The sequence below is a fragment of the Aspergillus eucalypticola genome (genome assembly GCF_003184535.1).
Source record: "Aspergillus eucalypticola CBS 122712 chromosome Unknown BO83scaffold_27, whole genome shotgun sequence".
NCBI classification, from domain to species: domain Eukaryota; kingdom Fungi; phylum Ascomycota; class Eurotiomycetes; order Eurotiales; family Aspergillaceae; genus Aspergillus; species Aspergillus eucalypticola.
Window position 1 is genome coordinate 70,066 of NW_020290301.1, and position 22,601 is coordinate 92,666.

At 45.7% G+C, this 22,601-nt stretch overlaps 7 protein-coding genes across 7 annotated transcripts; 2 read left to right on the forward strand and 5 right to left on the reverse strand.

Annotated features, from left to right (window-relative positions):
- Positions 1-902: 902 nt before the first annotated feature.
- On the reverse strand, positions 903-2,545 carry BO83DRAFT_392050 (FAD-dependent oxidoreductase; the record flags this gene model as incomplete). The annotated part of the gene is made up of 5 exons (XM_025532921.1): positions 903-1,018; positions 1,138-1,274; positions 1,328-1,519; positions 1,620-1,797; positions 1,870-2,545. The coding sequence occupies 5 exons, from the start codon at positions 2,543-2,545 to the stop codon at positions 903-905; spliced, it is 1,299 nt and encodes a 432-aa protein (XP_025384459.1).
- A 1,027-nt stretch (positions 2,546-3,572) lies between these two features.
- Positions 3,573-5,466, reverse strand: BO83DRAFT_321149 (transient receptor potential ion channel family protein; the record flags this gene model as incomplete). The annotated part of the gene is made up of 2 exons (XM_025527841.1): positions 3,573-5,053; positions 5,115-5,466. 2 exons carry the CDS (start codon positions 5,464-5,466, stop codon positions 3,573-3,575), a joined length of 1,833 nt encoding a protein of 610 aa, XP_025384460.1.
- A 3,538-nt stretch (positions 5,467-9,004) lies between these two features.
- Positions 9,005-10,067, reverse strand: BO83DRAFT_410844 (oxidoreductase; the record flags this gene model as incomplete). The annotated part of the gene is made up of 4 exons (XM_025534259.1): positions 9,797-10,067; positions 9,531-9,731; positions 9,319-9,476; positions 9,005-9,234 (listed from the first exon to the last, which is right to left on the reverse strand). Exons 1-4 carry the CDS (start codon positions 10,015-10,017, stop codon positions 9,005-9,007), a joined length of 810 nt encoding a protein of 269 aa, XP_025384461.1. The 5' UTR covers positions 10,018-10,067.
- Positions 10,068-10,499: 432 nt separating this feature from the next.
- On the forward strand, positions 10,500-11,527 carry BO83DRAFT_453035 (NAD(P)-binding protein; the record flags this gene model as incomplete). Its single annotated transcript, XM_025536888.1, has 1 exon — positions 10,500-11,527. Exon 1 carries the CDS (start codon positions 10,598-10,600, stop codon positions 11,525-11,527), a length of 930 nt encoding a protein of 309 aa, XP_025384462.1. The 5' UTR covers positions 10,500-10,597.
- A 1,672-nt stretch (positions 11,528-13,199) lies between these two features.
- Positions 13,200-15,061, reverse strand: BO83DRAFT_392054 (FAD/NAD(P)-binding domain-containing protein; the record flags this gene model as incomplete). Its single annotated transcript, XM_025532922.1, has 9 exons — positions 13,200-13,362; positions 13,505-13,605; positions 13,640-13,837; positions 13,890-13,929; positions 13,982-14,087; positions 14,139-14,298; positions 14,359-14,372; positions 14,433-14,491; positions 14,562-15,061. The coding sequence occupies 9 exons, from the start codon at positions 15,059-15,061 to the stop codon at positions 13,200-13,202; spliced, it is 1,341 nt and encodes a 446-aa protein (XP_025384463.1).
- Positions 15,062-17,188: 2,127 nt separating this feature from the next.
- On the reverse strand, positions 17,189-18,739 carry BO83DRAFT_440256 (uncharacterized protein). The gene is made up of 3 exons (XM_025536243.1): positions 18,227-18,739; positions 17,954-18,169; positions 17,189-17,892 (listed from the first exon to the last, which is right to left on the reverse strand). The coding sequence occupies exons 1-3, from the start codon at positions 18,448-18,450 to the stop codon at positions 17,292-17,294; spliced, it is 1,041 nt and encodes a 346-aa protein (XP_025384464.1). The 5' UTR covers positions 18,451-18,739; the 3' UTR covers positions 17,189-17,291.
- A 954-nt stretch (positions 18,740-19,693) lies between these two features.
- On the forward strand, positions 19,694-22,041 carry BO83DRAFT_321137 (uncharacterized protein; the record flags this gene model as incomplete). Its single annotated transcript, XM_025527840.1, has 6 exons — positions 19,694-20,008; positions 20,080-20,490; positions 20,560-20,694; positions 20,745-20,875; positions 20,947-21,333; positions 21,384-22,041. The coding sequence occupies 6 exons, from the start codon at positions 19,694-19,696 to the stop codon at positions 22,039-22,041; spliced, it is 2,037 nt and encodes a 678-aa protein (XP_025384465.1).
- Between the last annotated feature and the right edge of the window lie 560 nt (positions 22,042-22,601).

The following is a 22,601-nucleotide window of genomic DNA, read 5'->3' on the forward strand; positions in this document are numbered from 1 at the left end:
TAGTCACGTATGTTATCCTGGTATAAAGAGCCACCCTTTACACTACAAGTCCTGACTGCAGATTTACACGGTAGAAAGCGATTACTCGTTTAAGTATGAATGTACCAATGACAAGGGTGCTTAGGCCTAGAGCAAGAGAGGCAATGAGGTCCTGTAATGCTTGAGTGCAAAGAGCACCCATAGGTCCAAAATGTTGCATGATGATCGTATGAGTGACTATGTCGTCCCAGTTGTCCCTTGCAAATCACCCGACCAGAGAGTAAGAGTCGACCAGGTTACCATAGGACTCTTATAGACGAACTGTAATTGCCAGTGGTGCTGGGGAAAGGCTATCTTGATTCCATTGTAATGCTTTGCACGACGAGAAAGCAAATAAATCATGCGAATTTCAGGTCCACCAACCTCCCCAGAACCAGTCACCACTTGGGATTAGAAGTCGACTTTCAGATCTATACCCCATCGGCCCCATACCGAACTTTGTAGATCGCTATGGCCGACTCAATGTACTAAAGGTACATATAGTGCCTGTGTGGGGCCTGCAGATTGGAGGACTTATGAAACGTCGTAACAGTAACAAAGAGGTTATCTGATGATTGGGAAGATCGCCTACCGCGTGAATCCCTCTAGGACATCGATGGGTGCGCCTGCAGACTTACGATGCAGCCGAAGGACTAGGGCCGAATATCATGGATGCGACTGGAGTCGTTGGCACTACTGTATCTAGCTGCACTGCTTATGTAGCAGGAATGAACTCCTATAAACACAAGTTATTCAGAGGGAAGCCAAACTATTGCCTGAATTATTCTGGAGTAGATCGAATATGTTACCATAACGAGGCCATCTAAACACCTGTCTAGGTTATAAGACCAATCAACAGGCCAGCCTCAGAGACACTACTTGCCCTAGTGAACTTTACACATCATAAGTTCTGTCTCTTGTACATAAATGACACAAGCGGAATCAGGATTCTCCCAAGAATCCAAATTATTATCCCAAGAGTACCATCTAAATTGATTGTCTGTGAAAAGGTCAGCTATATGGACTCCAGTACGTTAAACAAATAAAATGTGTTTGCTTTTACCAAGACTGAGTGGCCGCCACTCTTCCTCACCCAGGCAAAGGCCCGCTCAATCATACCATTCTCATAGCAGCGACAGGCCGATTCCACTTGTTGGGTCGACGGTGGTTCTCCAGACTTGGCGATGTTGTCCAGCTCCAGTATATACGGCAATATCTCGGCACAGTCATTCAACGCCTGATTACCACCCATGCCCCTTTATTCGTTGTCAGCTTTTCGCCTCGCGAACTGATATAGAGATGATCTTACCTATTAGGCTGCATTGCATGAATGGCGTCACCGAGAAGCCAGACGCGTGGATGACCGCTTCCCTGGTTGCCGCACTGATCTCGTTGCGCTTTGGCCCGCCAGGTCCTGGATGGTCTTTTGCTAGCCCGCAGCGGGGCTACATAGACGTCAGGGGAATTCACGTCCTCAAACCCAATAGATATCATTCTGTGGCTGCATTTCATAGAAAGTCAATATACTTTTCGAGGTTCAACACTCAAACATAGCTAGTGCCACTGCAGCGGCAATACCGGAAATGGATGGCATTGCTCACAATTCTGGTGCCCAGCCTTTTATGTAGTCTAGGCAGAACCGGCGACGGTTTTTGATCTCAGAGTAGTGCTCATATTCGCTCACCGAAGCTTTCGGGATGTTCAGTCCCCAATAGAAAGATGCTTCATTTTCGTCGTATTCAATGTCAGAAATACCATTTGTTTCTGAATCATGCTTTGCTGGAATATATACTTTGAGCCAGGCTTAGTATTATCAGACTCCGAGATACGGCATTGAACCATGACACTCACAAGCGAAAAAAAAAGAGGCGCCCTTGGAGAAGACAATTATCGGACCTTTTAGAAGTTGGGCAGGCAATTTTCGAAGTCGGTCGTAGGGCAAGCTTCCTTTATCAAGGAAACACCAATGGGTATCCAGCGGAACAAGGTTCCTCAAGCCAACGCATTCGTTGACCGTCGAACCACTGCCATCAGCCCCTATTAAGATATCGCCATCATCCGATGATCCATCGGTGAAGTGCACCCTGACTCGTTCGTATCCCCCTACCTTGATGATCTCGTAATGAGTAAATTTTGCACCGAATTGGACATGACCTGCAGCGTCAATGGGTTTGGCCAAAGAAGATCTGAGAACCTCCCGGTTGATTGCAGAAGACTTCGAATAAGTTGGTAGGCTAGTAAGATCCAAGATCTCTAGAAATTGGGAAGTGTAAAGGCTTGGAGCTGTGGAAGATGCCGAAGAGGACTGCCCAAACCTGCGCAAAATTTCACGGAAGAGCCCATCGTCAAGACATGCGCTGAATCCCTTGATCGCCGGATCTCCAAGACGGATTTGGTAGCCTTCACGTCTTAGCTCCCTCGTATCACGTTCATAGATACGAAAATCCACACCGTTGTTGAGAAGGCCATTTGCTAGCAACAGGCCGGCCAATCCGCCACCAATGATGATGACCTTGAAATCGCCCATGTTGGTAAAAGAGGAGAGGGAGCCCAAAACGTCGGCTGACCAGAGTCAGCAACGTGTTTATACAGATTCCGATCTTCTAGCGACAGTTTCCAAGTCTGTCACACAATCTTGTTCACCCCTGCTAAGCGGCACCTCTGATCTAGCCAACTCTTAACAGGAGACACAAAAACACGCATCCGGCGGAGAGACGCGGTACGGGTGGGGAAGCATAGCTAACCTGTCGGCCCCACCGGGAATTCAGAATACGTACCTCTGGTCCAGTCTACAGTCTCATAGAAAGAACGATGTTTCTGTGAAGAATCTTTGCAGCGCACTCTTTGCAGTGCAGACTGACTTGCCGGCCCAACTGCACACCCAAACCCATGAGGTGAGCAAAGGTCTACCGATGCGGCACATGATATATGCAGAATGGATTTGTGCACGCTGGCTACTGCATACCTCATAATGCCGGGATCGGCACGGCGTGGGGAGATCGCCTGTCACGGGACTGCACCCTCCAAATTTTCAAGGGAAGTTGTGGGGCCGGATACTTCTTGGCAAGGGGTGAGTACAATATCACAGACGGTTCCGAAGCCGCGCACACCACGAGGCAACCTAACAGCAAAGACGGCAACAGATCACGATAGACACTGAGGAGACTCTCGGTTCTCTTCAGAAATTATATGGTAGCTTCGTTTAACGACTACTAGAGACAAATCAAGAGTATGCGCGCCAATCAAATTTTGGAGGGTGTCCAAAGCAGCTAAAGCGCTTTTGAAAAAAAAAAAAAAAAAAAGAAAGAAAGAAAGAAAGAAATAGTATTTGTCATTTCGATAAACCTCTCTCAATGGTTTCTACCGTTACTAATTGCACCAGTCATTCATACTCTTTGTTGGGGAGGGTATACTAGAAACGGTAGCGTCATATATAGTACATGTATTTTCACAGGAAATGCATTTGATATTCTCAGGGACCGGTGTCTCCATCCTCAAAATGTGGCGGAAAACTGTTATGAATGCAATAAACGCACAGAAGGCTCTGCTCCTCCTCAAGCGGTAATACTTATATCTTGAAGCTCCAATGGAATTTGTTTATGTAGATTGATAAATGATTCGCGATTGTCCTTGACGATTTCGTATCGAGCTTCGAGGTTTTTCATGCTGACGGCGCGGACCAAGGGGATAATGATATACATCACAAGCACAAGCATGTATATTGCATTATATATGCAATATATCACACCGACGACACTGGCAACACTTTTGAGTCCGCCAAAGATATCCGAGAAAATAAGGACGCAGATGGAGTTCAAGAATTGGAGGACAGCTGTCGTAATAGCGCGGCGATTCGTGCTTCCATCTATGCAAGGGCGAATCCAAATTGTGACACCCATCATAATAGCATTGATGACCACGAGAATAATGGCTTGTTTTTTGGGAACAGACTGGCTGGCTGCGATAGTAAGACCTTCCGTTACGATGTATAATTGTTGTATGGCGGAGAAGTAGTAGGCGTTTGCTCTATAATGTATGTGCAGGAGTATCGACTTGGATCCGATCATTCCCGAATACAGGACGTATGCTGGCGTTATGTCCAATTTCCGAGCCCTTTGAACACGGAAGATAGTAGTACCTGTAGTCCACGCCAGAGATAATATGAGCCCGGTCCACCAGGTTACAGCCAGGACGACTATCCCACTAGAATCAATCTGCGAGAGCTCCCAGAAGCCAAAAGACGTTATTGAAGGGAGAGCAATAGCCAGGAATCGGAAAACCAGGGCCCGGTCAGCACGCCGCAGGCACATTGAAGCGTCCTCCAGGCATTGGGGGAGCTTATTGAACTTTTTAAGAATACGGCACCCGAGTTGGAATGCTGCCAATACCGCGAAGAGCGTGAGCCCGACGAATATGAATGAGGAATAAGAGGTCATGAAAATATTGCTAGGCTCAATCCCGGCTCGGTAAGCCATTCGATTGATTCCTTTCACGATGATCTCACTCCTGTCTGACCCGTCCGAGGATGCTCTTCTGAGTAGACTTCTGCTGGGAGTGCGATCATTGGCAGAAAAGTCCCGCTTCTCCACAACCACCGAGATCATATTTGAATCTTCCACGATGGTAGATGGAGTGCCTCCTGTTGCACGTAAGTACCACGTACTGAAAGTCTGTTGAAAACCAAGATACACGATACCCAAAGTCCATTGGAAAGTCTGTGTCCATGACTGCGCTATAGGTGGTAGATTGACTGAGCAGAGGCCAATCATTGCCTGCAACTGCATAAAATCCAATAAAGCCAGTGATGAGAAAGATAGGTGGGTGGCGGTATTAACAAGACCTTTGATCGAGGCAACGATGGATCCGATCAAACCAGCACCGATAACGACGGCAAGAACCCATGAAACTGCGGCTTGATACACCGTGTGACCATTGGAAAGATCAGCCGACAGACAAGATAGACTTGTTCCTGTCGATTGATCGTTGACGTACACAAGGACCGTAGCGTCCAGGTCTGGCACAGTGTAACCAATGCCTTATAAGAAGCACGATGAGCCTATAAGAATCTTACAAAGGATGAAGGCCATACTACTAACCAGGAATTGCTGATGCGATTGATGACACATTCAAGCTCGCCTGGGGTAAGTCAATTGCACCAGATGCCATTGGACAAAGACTATCCAGGCCCAAATCACACAGACTAATTGTCTCGTTTAGAATCTCATATCCATAGACCAATATGACGATATCAGCTGCGACATTGCCTGATATACCAAGATAGCCAGTGAAAGCAAGGTCGAGCATCCCGGATCGTGACATTTTGGCATCAAAGTAATTCACACTAATAGCCGTGCTAGAGCTACATTCGGCAAGTGCAGTACTTGAGATATAATCTTCAGCAAGGGCAACCTGAGAGACAAAAGCTAAGTGTATAAAAAAAAAAAGCATCCATATTGAATACATTATGAAGCTTGTTGAAATATAGAAACTGCGCGATCGATATAATTCGAAGGAAAGGGAAAATAAATGGACCGTAGAAAAAGTAAAGTAGTAAAGAAATGAACTAGATTTTCCTAATCGTACTATTTATGGACATGAAATCTCGGTTGATACGTAAGTTTAGTGACTGCATAAAGGATCGGATTCCGAATACTACTAATTCAAAGTAGACAACAATATGGTCTTTCATGCGGCAGTGGCCATTGTAGACAGCTGTCTGGTCTCAGTAATCAGACCGGACAACCAGTCAATTTCTAAAGCACTACATTTGTGGGACTGCCAGTTTGGCCCTTTTAATGCTAGCCAAACTTGCCGCGTTACTGTAGCGAGTACGGGTAGAAGACAATAGGTAAATTGACAGAAGAATGTCATAGTTAGCCCCATATTTTAGTTTTGAAGTAACCCGAAGCAGTTGGTGGGGAAACTAACAAAAGTCAAAGAGGAGGTTGGAGAGATTGAAAGTCGGCGATCGGGAATTCGGCACTCCGAAGTTATGTGAGGACTATTTTTGTGCAGAGTATATTTGACTGAGCCCGTTTCAGAGTTTGACAGAGCTCTAGTACTTAGTTATTAAGTGGATCTTACCATCATGGCGATCCACTGCCCAAACATCCTCTCTCTGAGCACTAGGCTTATTTGATTCCTTCCCACCATATTTCCGGCTCCTGACATATTAGTGAGAGGAAGGGGAGGGCTTCTGTACCCGAGGAATTGTGTCTTGCTCCTCTTTTGGACTTTACCGATCAGATAGGCTCTTTAGCCTTGGGTGATAGATCAATGGCGTAATTTTGGCAATCGCCGATTGAGAAAAGCGCATAAATATACTCCAGTTGAACCCGGTAAGAATGTTAGTATGATGGGACCTTGGACAATCCGAATTTCTTGATTCTTCTGCTTATATTTAGATGATTAATATATTACCTTGTATGACTTCCTTCTGCCTCAATCACTGCCTAACATCTAAATCGCATAGACTTAGTTAGGTCTTTTTGAAAGTCTACAGGTACTGCATCCCAGGAAGCCCGTACAACCTCTCGGAGAGTATCATTAGATAAGTATCGATTATCTTGGTATCTCTTTTGAATATAATCTTTCATCCAGTTTCATACCATCGTCATAGGATTCAGATCAGGTGAGAAAGCAGGCAAAGTAATAGGATAGATACCACGCTCATGAGAGTCTTTTATAATATCTTTAACAGAATGGCCAGGAGCTCCATCATGTATAAGATAAAGATAGTTATCTTGCTGCCGATTCAAACGTATATAGCCATCAATAAAAGTACAATGCGTTCACAGTAGCTTTCTGCATTGATAGAACCCCATTCCTTCTCCCGGAAAAGACAAGGACCTTCTGAATCTCCATGAAACGATCCCCAAAACATCCAAACACGCTTCCTTGGAGAATAAGTACGAAGATGGGATGGGTCTCTTGCAATTCTTCTACTGCCTTTCTAGTAACCCAGATTCGGGCACGAAAGCCTGAACTAACCTAACTCCCATCAGACCAGAGAATTTGATACCATTGTTCATGTTGTCCAATTCATATGATCTAAGGCCCAGGCAAGACGTACACGTTTATTTGCGTTTGTTGGGGATGGCTTTCTAGGAGCTTCGTATGGAGAATAACTTCGATTTTTAAAGTGCTAGATCAAGTGCAGTCTCTGCACAGGGAAGATTGAGTTCTTTGACAACTTGTTTATAAGGTAGACGGAGTGTACGTTTCGACGAAGTTATGAATCTAAAGATGATATGTATATCTTCTTCGGGTTCTTAGCACGCTGGCCAGGGGGCTTTTGAGGTGTTGATTGCTTATCCTGACACGTATATTGTATTTAAGGATAGGTAAATCAAAATTGTACAGAAATTTGTTGGTAAGTAAATCCTGCATCTTGTTAAGTAAACACACGAATCCTATCCTCGCTGCTAAGCTATGTAGACTTCGGAGGCACCTCCGGAGTGGTACTAGGTGTATTAGCAGTCATATTAGCAGTTTCTCACCACCATGAGTCTCAGGAGAATGGTCATCTAAGAGGCCTTACTAGCTTCAGAACTAGACTAAGTAAGGAAAGCGGTGTTTAAATTAATCTCACCGCCTCCAGGGATTCGAATCCTTGAAGATACTATCATACTATAATTCTAACTGGGGTCAATCGGAATATATATAACAGCAGGAAGAAATATCTTGAAAGCTTACCATTATACATACCACCGCAAAGAGATGTGGCTGTGAAATAGCACAGATAGTCCTTTAGATAGTAGGTGGTGACAATGGGCTATTCCGGAATCCTAGTTATATCACTGTACACGTGGATCTTACCACGATAGTTCTGTGCTTGCCGTCCTCAGCACTAGGGGATCCATTCCATTAGCGCTATCCAAATGAATCCTCCTTCCCAGGATGATCTTGCTGCACAGTACATAACTTTTATGGATCGGAAGATCGGTGCTCATAAGGCCCGACGCCGGCAAAGCTCGGCCTCTTTCCCCCTTTTGGGCTAGACGAACTATTAGCGTTGTGGGTCTTGACGGTTATAAACCGGGATGCACTAATACAACTAAACTTCTGCATAAAAGCCTAATGTAACGGTCACGGATAAAAGCCTCTAGATACGGGACTTTTCGAGCCAGTATAGAACGAACAGAGAGTGCATGCTGCATGAGTTATTATATCCGGGCTTCACTGTATCCCAGAAATGAAAGCGGGGTGGGAGAGCTCTGTATATGATCCTTACGCCTGACACGTCTGAATGTCAACTTTATCCTGGGTACTGGGTCAAACATGGCCGCAATTTCTAGGAAAATACGTTGAATATAGCATGATAGATAAAACCAGTTAGACTGGCGTTGAGTACTTACTAGATGTAAATTAGCTTCATCTTCAGTAGGTAACTGCAATCCTTCAATACCTCCAGAAATAAGTATTCCTTTACATGATGAGCATAAAGCTAGTTCCAGGCCATATTCGGTTGTAACTGAGAAGCTCTTATATATATATATATATATAGCTCGGAAAAACTGGGGCCAGTTTGAACTATAATCTTAATCAACACAAATGATACCGTCTTAAGGAAGCTCCTATGGACTTTGGCTACTTGCGATCCCGGTAATCTACGCGGACAGTAGAGTCACCTAAATCGGTTTTTTGAACTTCGCGAGCTTGAGCTTTAGGAAAGCTCCCTGCTTTTTCTATCTCACTCATCCTGCCTGGTAGTCAGTCGACTTTGCTTTTCCATTTCTGCTTGAAGATTATAGGTCGTTAACATTTGCAGATCGAGCGAGCAAACTATTTCCCATGCTAAGTAATCATGGTTTCCTCCAGATTTCGTTTTCAAGCCTAGAACGCATGGATCGCCGTTGGCCAAAGTGAACCAGAAGCTTGGAAAACAGAATAAAAGCGGAAAGACCTGTAATGGTATTGCTATGTTCGCCGGTCAAAATCCCAGCGCCAGCATCAGAACACGCCAGTTCTGGAGCCGGAAATTAATTTAGGAACGGGCCCCGGCTAATAAAGCTTTCGCACGAGCCGACCATTCCTCACAGGCAGCACGACGTTGCCCAGCGATGCTGAAAAAGCGTTCCTCCGGCGGAATAAACCCGACATAGACCTCATCATCACCCTTGGCTAGACCAGCCCAGGCTTTATCTGTAAATTCTTGCAAGGGCATTCTCATTTGGAGAGTGTTTCCTCCTTTCCCAAGGTAATCGTGTAGTTCGGCTTTGTATGTCTCTTAGCATATTGCCTCGACTTGGGCACGACAGATTTGAGAGAAGGGAAAGGGAGTAAGAATTATTGACTTACTCTGAACGGCTGGAGGAAAGACTTCAATCACATTAACATTAGACTTAGCGTCCTTCAATTGAGTACGAAGACACATGGCGAAGGTATTTAAAGCCGCCTTTGATGCGCAATATCCAGGCAAGGAGACTGCGGGAACGATCGCAAGATTAGATTGAGTACTGTTTCACGCTGTTAGCTCTATTTCACAGCCAGATGATCAGGGAGCCTCTTACAAGATCAGACCTGTTGCAGTTGACCTCCCCGACAGGAAAGGGAGAAAAGCGGTAGCCAGAGTCACAGCAGCGGTGTAGTTCACATGCATAATCTGATGGTACGTGACTAAATCCACGGTTTCGGGAGATGTAAAATCGGTCATGCGTTGGAAGCCAGCATTTATGAAGACACAGTCAATATCGGGGTGTTGGCGCGTTACGCTAATCGATAAATTTGCGGTTAGGCTGGGCACGTATACGAACTGCGCTCCACAAGGTTGACTTACTCAGCCACAAATTGAGGGATGGCATCGAGTTTGCTGATGTCAAAGACCACGCTATATGCTTTTTCAGGACCGTTTTCTTGTACCCATGCGTCCAGACGTTCCTTGCGTCGGCCCACGGCTGTTACTCTGATACCATGTTCTAGCATCTTGTTGGCCATAGCAAGTCCAATGCCAGAGGTAGCTCCGATGAGCAGGACATGTTTGTAGGGGAAAGTCATCATCTCAAGCTTGTAGAGTTCCAAACTTCCTTGTGGGTATATCTGATTGTGGGAGATGTTAAGAGCTTGAGGGACACCTCGGAGCTAGGCGTTGCTAATTTATATTTAAGTTTTAAAATGCATACGGCTCTAATTTTTAAGAACCCAAGATTTTATGCTTTCGTCGCGGGATATTACGTAATTGGTTATACCTTGGTTGCGGTCAAGCTTTAGCGAGATCTCACTTGGTGAAATTGATATCGGAGCCCGGAGTTAACGCATTTAGCGGAGATAATGAAGGTTCATGGGATGGGGCCTGGTTACATGAATTCTAATGCTGATCGCTTCAGGGATAAGACCATATGACAACCATCATGGATTTTCGTGCCCAATGACAACATCCGCGCGTAACAGGGTAACTTACTCCGTATTGATCTGCCATTTACTTTGGTCAGCTCCGGTTAGAAAATCGATTCTACTTGAACACAATACCTCCCATCCTCGCCGTTTTTCGGAATTCTACCTTGAACCAAATAATCATTAACATTTTTGTTCAAGATATTTTCCTTCTTCCCCTCAGGCATTGGAGAAGCCATTCGTCATCATGCTTGTTAATTATGACGACGATGTTATTCTTCTTACTTGTGCAAGTGGCAAGCAATGTTCCAAGCTGATTCCTCTTCTCTACAACAAGTGGAAACAACTGCGGCTCGCTGTGAATAGTGCTGCGTCGGAAGAGTGCCTGAAGGCAATGTATCCTAATGCGACCGTTGTGCGAGCGGACATGGCTCGTATTGACGATGCGCGGCGTCTACTGTCGGGGGTAACCAGTATTCTTTACATAGGACCGTCTATTCACAGTCATGAAACTGAAATTGGATATAACATGATCGACGCTGCACGCAATGAATTTGAACATGGTAATCTTAAGCACTTTGTTTACTCGTCTGTGCTGCATCCGCAACTTCGCAAGTTGCCCAATCATGATTGCAAGCGTTATGTTGAAGAGTACCTGATTGAATCCGGACTCAACTACACTATTATCCAACCAAGTCATATCCTAGATCAGTTTTCAGTTGACAAAGTACTGCAATCACGAGAACCTGTCCTCCCTGTCAACTTCGATCCGCAGGTCACATTCTCATTTACGGCCCTGCAGGATCTTGCGGAAGCATTCGCGTGCATCCTCGAGGAGAGAGGGAGGCATTACCTGGCACAGTATACTGCTTGCTCCACTAGACCAACCTCCTATGCCGACATTGCAAGGATGCTGGGCGAGCAAATCGGCAAGTCTATAGAGATCAAGCAGGAGGACTACTTCACAGCCGCAAACTGGTTTCAAAACATGTTTCGTGCGAAGAACGGTGACGTGCCACCAGCTACCCGTGATGCAATCCATCGACTGCTGCTCTACTACAATTTTTATGGAATCAAAGGCAATCCGAATGTGCTAGCGTGGTTGATTAAACGAGAACCCACCACTATCAAGGATTTTCTCCATCAGCGTGTCTCGGAATTTTGGGCATCCAAATAAGTACGTTCAAGTTTGACAACAATCGCGAAATTATGAGGTGTATTTCCCATAGCTTTATACCCGATTAATATTATATAAAGATGCCAGTATCATTCTATACCATCCTGATATTGGGAATAGTTCTATAATATAAATAGTCGAAGCATTCTCTTGAGCATGTTTATTGTATCTTGATTATAGTACTTCGTCACTAGTGTCCAGCTATTGAGCTTCAACCAAGTCTTCTTCCTGATCTAATAGAGTATGCCTAACTTAAATCAGGAAATTTCTTCGACGTTCAATACTGGTATTTTCCTACAGACTATTTATTCATGTTCATAAGAAAACGAATACCAAGCTCTACTGCAAGGAGCAAAACATTTTCATCTTAAAACTGACTAAAAATAGCGCACAGATTCGTTACTTTTTACAAAAATAACTACAGATACCTGGGATTTTTGACAATTAATTTGCAACCATAATAACTTGAGTAGCACGATACTGCGACTGTCTGCAGCGTCTAGGAAGGTCATAGTAAGGGTAATTATACTATAGTCAAGATGTAAGTATAAATTGACTTTGTAACCAGTTTATAATGTTAAGGACTCTTTCCCTTTACAGCTCGTCCTGAAACGTACTTAAATATAATATTTGTTGAGACATTCACTGCAGCCAGGCAGCTGTCAGCTGATCCTTCGCCTCTTCTTCCTGCGTGGCCTCTGACCACCACCTCTTCCAATCACCAACCATCTTCTTGAGATCTAGATAGATCAAATCCATATATCTTTGACCCTTATCTTGACAATATTCACACCGTCGTTGAACATCTGGACCTCTTTGTAATTGCTGCAGCAGTACTATTATTTGCGGTGTGTGTGCAAGAGTATTGTATCAGGGTACCGGGAAGAATGTGCTGCATCCCTAACTTTTATACTACCTCGTATGCGCAATGACCCCGAGCTAAGAAGAGTGAGATATGATCTGTTGAATCAACGTTTCGGGTAGTTGTTGAAGTCGCAACACGCTTGAGATCTTGCTATTTAGGCGCGCTCGGAAGGAGCGGTTAAGGTTGATGTTGAAGATCACGTGACCATGGATACTAGTAATGTACTGGCATTACGTTGCAACATGATCTGCAGAACAATCCGGTTACCATTTGGCTATTCCGGATTCGTCCCGACAATCCGGAAATCCTGGGCCAATTCGGTAGTTAGCTGTTCTAACACTGTGGGGCGCGGATTTAAGAGTAGACACCCCCGAATTTCCGGTGGTTCCCCCCCCTCTTGAAGAAATAGCTAAGTTACGACCAGAGGAGTAGCCGAGGTGAGTTCCCAGTCCGCACACCAGGCGGTGATCTGAAAGCTGCAGTGGTACTAAAATGGTTATCCGTCTCAAGATACCAATTTGTGCTTTAACTCGTGGTCTCCCACAAATAAATGAGTACTTATTGTCTCGAATATACTCTCTTAAGTCAAATTATTATCAATATGCTCTTATTCATTCGCATTTCTTACAGGCTCACAAGATCTGATAGCCTGCAATAAAAATACAAGAGGTACTACCCGTGGTAGGAATTACGTGTCAGAGTTGACAGCCTGTCAATTAGGTGGAAAATGATGCACTAATGGAACCCAGTAGATTAATGATGGAGGACAATGTAGTCTAGTTATATCCAACAATAGACTGACTGGGATCAGTAGCTAGCCGAGGAGCTACCCCCGTAACTACTATAACAGCCACGACTCTCACTTAGAAGTGCTCTTAGGTTGGCATGGCTTGGTGCGTCCAGCCATGATGTCAGCAGCCGTTGTGAACCATTACCGACATATTCTATCACATTACCATATTGTGTCGCCCTACAAGGTAAATGCAGATTGTCTATTTACCCATTGCTTCGCCCCACGATATGTGCAATTGTAATCCATATACTCAGCAGGACTCCTGATAAACATACCAGTTAGCACAAAAATAAGAGAACTAGGACCCGGAAATACATACATAGTAACTGTCTTTTCATCTTTGACTGTACCGGGCTTAGCTGCCTGTCGACTGCCTTGCTGGATGAGACTGACTCTCCCATAGCGGCAGCAAAATATCGCCTATCGTATCCATAATTAGTAAAGCAACACACACGGGGTAGGTTTGAATTACATTGAATATATGGTCCAATTGTCTCACGGATAGTGCTTCTCCAACATCCTCGAAGAAAGCACCCAGAGCTTCTGCATCCTCAATTGCCTGGCTCGCGCCCTGTCCTTGAGTTGGTAGCATGGGATGCGCAGCATCCCCAATGAGAATAACGCGCCCCCGAATCCATGTCTTCAAAGGATCCTATATGCTGTCAGAACTCGACCACGAAGGATAGTGTGTCAATCATACTCACCATATCACGTAACTGCCATAGTCCGATATCTGGTGAGTGTCTAAATAATAATGATTAATATCATTTCAGCCAACAAGACGAAACATTCTTACTTGAATATGCTGGTCACCCAATCTGGGAACTCCGCAAATGTCTCCAACATCTTGACCAGACTTCCTTCTGAGACCCATGATTGCCCGGAGTCCTCGTTCATCCTCTCTGTACGGTTCTATCAGTGAGCAGCTTGGTGTAATAGGAACAACTACTTACCATCTGGAACCAGTGCTGTGACAGCATACACGTCACCTTGTCTGCCTGGACCCATGACGAGTCGACAGTTATGTGCTACTATCATGGATGTATATGAGTGCCGGGGATTGATTCTACTACAGAACTGGGGTTCCTCTTCCTCGAGGACTGCCGAAGGTATCTAAAATTGCCTTTTTTGAGCACTGTTATATCATGCGATGAACCCAATAGAAGGGCTTACCATGAGACGATAAGCTGTTCTGGGCTGTCAGCAAAGCTCCGCATAAAATGACAAAGGGGCGGGTCCGAGCATACCGGAGGTTCCAGTCGGCATAGGCGCAGGCTCGTCGATGAGCACACATTCTCGCAACACACTATGGCTAATATCACAGTCCTTTCTTAGAATTACATGATCTGGGACACCAAAAATATCTGCCAACTTACATCCCATCTGCGCCGATAATCACATCGGCCGTTAAAATCTCGCCAGTCTCAAGAGTCACATTACCCTCATGCGGGTCGCAATTAACAACTCTCGAAGCCACGCGAATAGTCGCCGGGTCTCCCCTTCTATTGGGACATCTCGCGGCTGCCTTGAGAGCATTATGTAGATCATTACGATGCCAAACGATCCGATCACCGCCGTATTCGGTCTTGGAGAGCAGCGGAACCTCGTTAACCAGCTTCCCGTCCACATCGTAGATTCGGAAGCCCTCATCAACTAAGCCACGCGCTTGTTCCAACTCTTTGTCAAGGCCCCAAGTCTTTTGCAAAATTTGGGAAGCATTGGGCTGCAGTGATATCAATGCACCGATTTCATGATTCAGGCGGGACTGTTCTAGAACTGTGATTCTTCGATTTGGAGCGCGCAAGGCGATCGCGGCTGCAAAGCCTGCAATGCCGCCACCAACAATGATGATTCGCAGTTGATCACTCGCTGGCATCTTGGGGCAAAATAAGTGCTGAGATTTAGTTCTTTGACTAAGATCCAAGTAACCAAAGGTCTTCCATTTTGTATTGTAAGCTTCTGAGACTACAATGATGGCACCTCCACATTTCCGCCAACAACTCGCCCACTTCGGATTCGGCATTGAAAAACACCGCTGCCTTCCAAGAAGAGTCGCTCTCGTAACCATCGAAGTGGTTGTAGCCACTTAGAATTCCCAGATGTCACATTTGCCTGTTTTTCTTGGTCCGCTCGCAGCCGTATGGCGTATCCGCCCACCTGAAAAGTGGGCGAGGTCCCAGCGTCAGAATTTAGCCGAGCGCCAATTCAGATTGAAATGATTGTTTTGGATACTAACGACTCCGCACTTTGCTTTTTTCTTTGCTTTTCGAACTACATTCCCCAGCGATTTGACGATCCCAAGTCCCAAATCATGCCAAAACGTAATCAGCGACAACATATCTTAAATTGACCGGCAGTCTTTCCCCCTGCGTCTTTTATTAAATCGCGTCAATACCATTGAAAGATGGGCCTGGGATAAACAAAGCTAATATTTACCTTGAGAACCTTAGAAAAAAGCACTGGTGATTGTGATGTACAGACTATATAGTAATGACATTCATTATAAAGTGTAAGTCTCTAAGACGACACATAACGGAAGCCGCGAGCCATACACTTTAGTATACATATGGTCAACGCGGTGATAGCTTCCACGAATAATCAAATAATGAAATCAACCCAGCGCATCACTCGGAGATTCGGCCTGGGGAACCCCGGATTCTGTTTTTTGGACTGTAACTGGAAACGTTGTTGTTCGAGCTGATGAGCGCGGTACCGGCCAATCACCCGGTATATCAAATGTAATGTCTCGTGGTACTGATCATGCATACTTAGAAGTCATCGAGTGGTGTGCCAAACAATGTTAATCTAGAGAAAATATTAGACTTTTCAGAATCAGTTATTAAGCTGGGACCCATTGGAGGGTAGCTGCAAGACGACAAAACGATCCGATAATTATGATCCCATGGAAGGGAATATCTGACTACCATTGTGACCGCTGCCGCTACGGAGCGATTCTATCGAACACCTTCAATAATTGGTGGAATCACTCAGTAGCTATAAACCAGTATGGGCGTCCAGAACGCGCCGCAAATAACTGGGGGCCCGGCACGATCAAGGGCGACCTGTCTGAAGAGGAACCGGAAAGGTACAGGAATAATCGAACAATTTATAATGCTAAATACTTTTTCCGTGGTGATCTTAATTCTTCCAGCAAGGATATACGTAGAGTAATATTTAGGTTCTGCTTCTATCTGTTTTAAACTAGGGGGGAACCCCTCTACATTTACGTGAACATCCTCGCAATCGTCCTTGGCTACCCCATTGAAAAAACTTCACCGTTGTGCAATCTATAACCCCAAGTAAAATCTGACTAGTTGATGTGGATATTTGGACCACGAACATTATTGTCAAATAGGGAAGCAAGATTGTCCTCGAGGTTTCCTCAGGTGACACCCAAGGCTGCGGCTTGTTCAAGCACAACCAACCTTCTGACCACTATGCTTGGAAATCTCACCTGGAGACCTGTCACGACTTATTGACTTTTGTTCCTCTTTATATGGTCTGAGAAAGCTGCAGGTCAGAACAGTTTGCACTTTGGTGATGGTATTGAGAATTGTGTGACTGCCAATCATTCCACCGGTCAGAGGGAGGATGTCCATAGCGACTGAATGGCTTCTAAGATATCATATACTGAAGAAAGGCTTTGGCCTCTAAGAATGTACCAGCGGCAACTAGACTTATGCTCAGTTATAAAGACTAGTAATTTGTATATTCGGACTTTCAATACCCGATTTCCTAGACTATTTGGAGTCAGTGCTATTCCAGAATACTGAGAACATGATAAAGTAGAGATTATCACCCCCCCCATTGTGGTAGTCTGTAGAATGTTTTGCAAGATCTAGGAAGTTGTTGATATTCATGCTGGTTAAAGTATCACGTCGTACTCCACATTTCACTAATTTCCAGTCTGCTACTCCATCTTACGATGACCTTACGAGAGTATATGAGGTGTAGAATGAAAGGACGTTTATTGTTCAGATCATTTGACCAAGGACTATACAGGCTTGAACATCATCGACTCATGAAATCTGGAAACATACAGGAAACGTCTCGGAATTCAACTCGTGTCTCCAACAAAAGGGCCACAGCATGTCCATCTCAAGCTCTTAAGCCCTGATGTAAGGAATACCGGTCAACTTAAAGGCACGCTCACCAAGAACAGGCTTGTGAACAGGTTCCAGACGGTTGACTGGACAATCTTTCCCATCACGCTTGGCAACTATAGGTGCAAATTCCTTAGCATTGGGCCAGTGACTGGTCATACGCCAAGTGAGAAAGGCATTCTTCTTTCTCAAGAGATCTTCCTGTGTGGCAGATGAGACGGGCATATAGCAGGTGTAAATGCAGAATCGAGCCTGATCACTCGAGGGACTCAGGTTATAATGGGGGGTACGAGAGTCCCACAGGAGCAAGTCACCAGGTTGGGCATCAATCTTGACCCACTCGCAGCCATGATCAGCAAGCCATTTCAGGCCAGCTTCGGTGTACCCAAACCATTCAGTCGTCCATGCTGGAATACGAGGCTCATCCGCAAATTCTCGATGAAAGTCATCCGAAAGAAGATGAGCACCCTTGCAGACGATCAATCCGCCATCTTTGGGTCCATTTGGGAGGATGTTGACAAGGCCTTGCAGACAACGGAATCCCGACTTCTTGGGATCCTGATCTTGGTGAGGCCACGGCTTGTTGGGGGGCATATCCTTCCGGCTTGGGTGTTGTTAGCGCCGAACAGAAGGGCTTCAAAGCCACAGTGAGTTTAGAGCCTTACTTTGGAAGTGCGAAATTCACCGCGTCGAAAGAGACAATCAGATCCTTATCATCGTAGACCTTCTCAAACGCTTCAATTACCCCGGGCTCGCTTCTAATATTCCAGACGAAATCTTCATGTCCAATGCAGTAGTGCATACACATACCCTTCTCGTTAATAACGGGAAGGGTGGCCTTGGAGACAGTTGAAGGGTCGTCACGCTTGTAGCCAAGCTCGCTAGGCAAATGATTAGCTCGATAGCGGCCAGGCTATATACAAGACAATTGAACATACAATCCTTCCAGATAGGAATACATATCCTCTGTATATTTGAGAGCTCTCTCACGTGGCACAGCGCCCTTCACAACGGCATACCCATCTCGGGCAAGGTCATCTCTGAAGTCTCCCCACTTGGGGTCCAAGCCATCCAGACGCATGGCATTGGGGCCACCAAGACTAGGTCGGTCCAGCTTAGTAGTAAGCTCTGGTGCCTGAGTGATGGTTGTAGTGGTAGACATGATGATCTTGATGGTAAGTCACTGGAAACGTCGGCGGTTGACCTGTCTGATTTAATCTTGTTCAATCGCACCTAATGTGCCACGACACGAGCTTAAAATCGATCGCATCAGGTGTGTAATATTCTGAGTCTCAAGGATCCGATGACCAAAACAGCACCAATTATGCACGCATCTGCCTACTGCAGTTGAGCATGCACTATATTGTGGGCGCCATGGTGTGGAGGTGGAGAGAGTGGGCGCCCACATATTCCCCCCACCCGGCCGAAATCATCGACGCACTGGTTGAGGCGTCCACATTAGTACGTATAACCATAATCATGATGTGGCCTATTAGCTTAAGCCAGCTTAGAAGTCGGAATATCCGGTGATTGCTTGAGGCTGTTGGATTCCGGCTTTTCCTCGCACTTCTTCGAACTGCCGAAGTGCGGGGACGCTGGCGCACGTGGCCTTTCGAAAGATCACGGGACGCGCATTGCGGGCCGATGATGGGTTTCGTATCTCAACCTTGGGCGATAGTTCACCATCGTACGCAGTTCAAAGCATGGCAAATAACCACAAGAACTCGTCATCGACCTCCGGTCCGTACCGTTGCATTCATTGCGACAGGTGCTACGAGCGTCAGGATTACTTAGCTCGGCATCTCGACTCGCATAGCAACAAGCGTAACTTCCGGTGCCAGATCTGTAATCGTGGGTTTAATCGCCGGTATGTCTGTCTGTTATAGTCAGTCCAGTTTGGTCTGACTCCAGGTCTGGAGGGATGTTTTGCAACGCCACCAAACGCTCCATGGCAATATCTCGGCAGACGATGAAATGTCCATCAAGCGACGGAAGGACCGTCTTCCTGGAATTTTAACTGACTGTGGGTCGAAGGTGAAATCAACGTACCCCTAAAAAGACTAACATGCATGCTCACTCCGCGAATACTGATATCGAGCTAGGCTGCTGAACCAGAGCGAAGCTCGAAGCGTCAACAGCGATCTACGCCCCATGTTCGTCTCGCCGAAGTGTCGGGGTTGTCGCCAGAGACTACGACGTATGCTTGCCCGCGACCACAAATATCGAGCGAGAGACAGCGTATCATAAATGACGTATCATTGCAGTTGCCGGTTGGTCCAGAACGCGAAGGCCTCTCTATGGCACCAGCGAACTCTGTGCGTTCAACGACAGATCTTGCTAGTGCAAATGTACCAGTTCAGTCACCGACTGTTGATCCTAACATCTTCACCCAACAAGGCCAACTGATGGAGATACCTTTACAAACCAGCCCTAATGGCTGCCCCGCATTTTTCGAGAATGCCATGCTTCTTGACCTCGAAGGAGCTGGGACTGGACATGACTCTCACCAAACGTGCCCTGATATGTTTGATCTACTTCCAGACTTTGATTCCGGAATTGTGGGAAATAGCCTGTTTGGAGAGAACTTTATTCCAGACTTGGAACAGATTGTACAAAATGACTTTTTGCTTCCTGTGCAAGAGAATGAACATCACTTAGAGCGTGAGTACCTCAACTCTACTAAGAGAAGGGTATATGCTTTCCAGCGTTCCTTTTGGTGGGTCTACAACTCCAGGCCCGAATTTGGCTTAACCCAAAATTCTCATAATGCTTTAACAGGAATCTTTTCCAGGAAGGTTCGCAAAATACTGGCAATGGGGATACTAGGTTGGTAGGAAGTTCAGAGCTTGAACCCTCGGTTTTATCACCTCACTCCATCCCGAGTAATCTCACTTTTCACGAGAAACTCTCATCGCGATTAAGGGATGAGCTCTTCCGACTCATCGTTAAAACTGGGGATGATACTTTATCAATACCAGAGCTTCCTACTGTTGATCACCTCGATATCCTCATCAAGATCGGCCTAGCAAAGAAGGTCGACATCAATCCATGGATTCATCTTTATACCTTCTATAGCAATAGCCCAAGACCGGAACTCATCGCGGCTCTGGTGTCAACAGGGTGCATCTCATGCTTGACCCCCACAATGAATAAGACGGGTATAATTATGCAGGAAGTTGTCCGAGTGGCATTGCGGAATTTGGTATGTTCCTATCTTATGCAGTCAGGGATACATGAAGGTCGAATTCTGATGTCTCGAACCGATACTTAGTCCGAAGCAGATATTGAAGTCACACGAGATCTTCAATATTTGCAAGCATCCATGATGTGGCTGGAAATTGGCTTCTCGTGTGGTTACAGGAGAAATATGCGTATGACCGAAGGTGCCCTTCAAGCTCTGGGTATAGTAAGTTCATAATGCTGGGTTCGATGATTCCTAGGCTAATCGCATTTTAGGCCTTGCGTCGATTAGGGGCCTTTGACTCATCCTCGTATAAACCCATCAATCCGTGTGAGATATCTGATGACGATGCAAGTACCCTGGATTATATATGGAAGCAGTGGATTAAACAAGAATCATTCAAGAGGTGAGTATGATTGTTCCTGATATTTTGATCCTTCCATTTCACCCTAACGGCGCTCGACTAATATCTTCCAGATTGGTGTATTACTTTTTCTGCCATGATATAGAGGTGGCAGCAGCGATGAATCAGCCGCCGACAACATCATTTGCGGAACTTACTCTTTCTTTACCAGCAGCACGAGACTTATGGCTGGCTCCAACGGCAAGCACTTGGAAAGATATATGGACGGCCAGATATCAACCACCAAGACCAGAAATAAGTCTGAGAGACCTGCTATCAGATCCTACTCTTTTAAGGGATCTTCCCATGCATTTGGATAACAGGGTTGCAAGTTCGGCCCTGCTGCATGGGCTATTAGGCAAGGCCTGGGATCTAAGGCAGCAGATGTTGCTTGGTCGTCGTAGCGCATCTAGACAGCCGGCCCGTAAACTGCTATTGCTGCAGAGCAGACAGGAGGATCTGTGAGTCACTTTCCATTGAGAACTAATCCTCGAAGCTAATGGTCCCTTAGCTACACAGATCTTCAGCAAATCCGGGATGCTCTTGTGGACTCGCCTCCTCTGACTACCCTTATGGCCGAGTTCAGCATAATGTATCTGCACATTGACATAGATGCTTTACAACGTTTTGCCGGCAAACTGGGCGAAGATATGGCAAGGCAAAGCTATCCGGACCTACGTGATTGGAGCATGACTCAAGATGCTCGTATTGCCGTGTGGCATGCTGGACAAGTCTTTCGTGCTGTGCACCGTGTTGGCCCTTACCAACTACGGGGCTTTGATATCTTCGCTATTTACTACGCATCCCTCACCCTCTATGTATATGGACTGCTCGTTTGCGCCCAAAAAAAGTCAACAGAGGCTGTCGAGACCTGGAAGACAGAAAAATCTGCCCTTGTCTTTCTCGATGGTCCCAGTAGCCGAGCGACGGAATCTTTCGTTGCGCACAATCGGGGTCAACCGGTGTTGACATACATAGCAGGTCCCGATGCTGAAGCAGATAGAACTTTCTGTAGTCTCCAACAGCCTCGCCTAGTTATGCGTGTCGCTTTACAAGTTCTGAACAGCAACTTCTCAAAATTATCATCGCTCGGCCCTGCAAACAATCCTATTCCACCCCTGGTCATGAATCTTCGAGGTCTTCTTCACGAGCTGGCGAACCTACCATGAGTGTATCGTCAATCTCTGGGTTAATGTTTCTATATATATAGAATGTCTTTATGTCAGTGACTTGACATCGAGAAATAGAAAATTTGCATCTATATTCACCTCGGGCACGGAGTCCGCTTTCAAGTAGTGTCTTTGCCAAGGTGCGAGATTTGTCGGATAATATATCTCAGAAAGAAGAAAACGCAAACATACCTAATCAAGGTACGACAACAGTTTCCATTTCATTCATACCCACTATGGCCCTTTATGCTACCTGGCAATGATTTGGCTTCTCGAGAACCGATGAGCTTTTAGGCGTTATGAGATGGTATTTATTCCAACCACCGCCTATGTGCATATAGGCGAGCGCAAGCTGCACCTTACGGCGGCCTAGAACAGTCCCTGAATACGTGATGACAATTCGTATCGTACGGTTCTCCCTGATGTACGACTGCATGGCCTGATCAACAGCAATATGTGGGCATTCAGTGCATCCACATAAGGAGGACAACGCCGCTAGATACGGTTCACCTATGCTCTCCTAGGTATAACCAAGCCAAGCTACTCAATATCACAGCGGT